The sequence below is a fragment of the Diabrotica undecimpunctata genome, chromosome 9 (assembly GCF_040954645.1).
Source record: "Diabrotica undecimpunctata isolate CICGRU chromosome 9, icDiaUnde3, whole genome shotgun sequence".
NCBI lineage: Eukaryota > Metazoa > Arthropoda > Insecta > Coleoptera > Chrysomelidae > Diabrotica > Diabrotica undecimpunctata.
The window spans coordinates 23,994,359-23,995,473 of NC_092811.1; the positions used below are offsets into that span (position 1 = coordinate 23,994,359).

At 39.9% G+C, this 1,115-nt stretch overlaps 1 protein-coding gene across 1 annotated transcript; it reads left to right on the forward strand.

Annotated features, from left to right (window-relative positions):
* The first annotated feature begins 237 nt into the window (after nt 1-237).
* LOC140450467 (uncharacterized) lies at nt 238-663 on the forward strand. The gene has a single exon (XM_072544111.1). The coding sequence runs from the start codon at nt 238-240 to the stop codon at nt 661-663; it is 426 nt and encodes a 141-aa protein (XP_072400212.1).
* The last annotated feature ends 452 nt before the right edge of the window (nt 664-1,115 follow it).

A 1,115-nucleotide genomic window follows, 5' to 3' on the forward strand; every position in this document is an offset into this window, starting at 1 on the left:
ATAAATGCCCATGCACCAATTGAGGAAAAGCCGGATGAAAAAGAAGAACAATTTTATGAACAACTGGAAAATATCATACAACATTGTCCTAGGAATGACGTAAAAGTTTTAGTAGGAGATTTTAATGCAAAGATAGGTAAGGAGAGGGAATGCATGCCAACCATTGGAATTCACAGTTTACATGAAGGGTCAAACAACAACGGAACTCGACTAATACACTTAGCCTCCTCAATGAACATGGTGATTGCCAGCACATGCTTCAGGCACAAAGTTATACATAAGGGAACATGGAGAAGTCCAGATGGGAATACATTAAACCAAATCGTCCATGTGGTGGTTGACGCAAGACACTTCAGCGACGTGATAGATATACGTGCAAGACGCGGGGCGAACATAGACACGGACTATTACCTACTACAAGCTAAACTAAGAGCTAGAATCTCCAATGCAAAGAAGGAAAAAGGAGTTAAAGAGGAAAGATTTAAAGTAGAAGGGTTGAAGAACCCTGAGATAGCAAAGAGATTCGAGAAAAGTCTCGAAAGCAAGTTGGAAGGCTGCACGGATGTTATAGTTGAAGATATTAACAACTATTGGAGGCAGTGTAGAGCCATGTTGGAAGAAGTGGCAACTGAAGTTATCGGAAAGCAAAAACGTAAAAAATGAAAGTCAGACTGGTACGATGAGGAATACGCACAAGCAACGCAAAGAAAAATCAGGCATATAGAAGACTCCAAGTGCGAAGAACGAGACAAACAGAGGAAGAGTATAGGCAGCTGAGACGAGAAGAAAAACGAATACTTATAAAAAAGAAGAAAGTGCATATAGAGAGCCAACTAAAAGAACTAGAGAACTATAAGGCACAAGCAGAAACGCGAAAGTTCTAGAAGAGGATTGACCAGAACAGGAAAGAATTCAAACCTAGATTATCCATCGTTAGAAATAGAACAGATACTAGAAATTCATTGGTTATCAGGACCAGATACTAGAAAGATGAGCAGAAAACTTCGAGGAAAGGCTAAATATAAGAGATGAGACAGGGCTCCACGAATCAAAAATCCAACTCGAGGACATTGACGACGAAAGAGATAAAGATAACTTCCCAACAGAGGTAGAAG

Coding starts and splice junctions, on each gene's coding strand:
- LOC140450467 (XM_072544111.1), top strand. CDS start 238: ATGGTGATTGCCAGCACATGCTTCAGGCACAAAGTTATACATAAGGGA.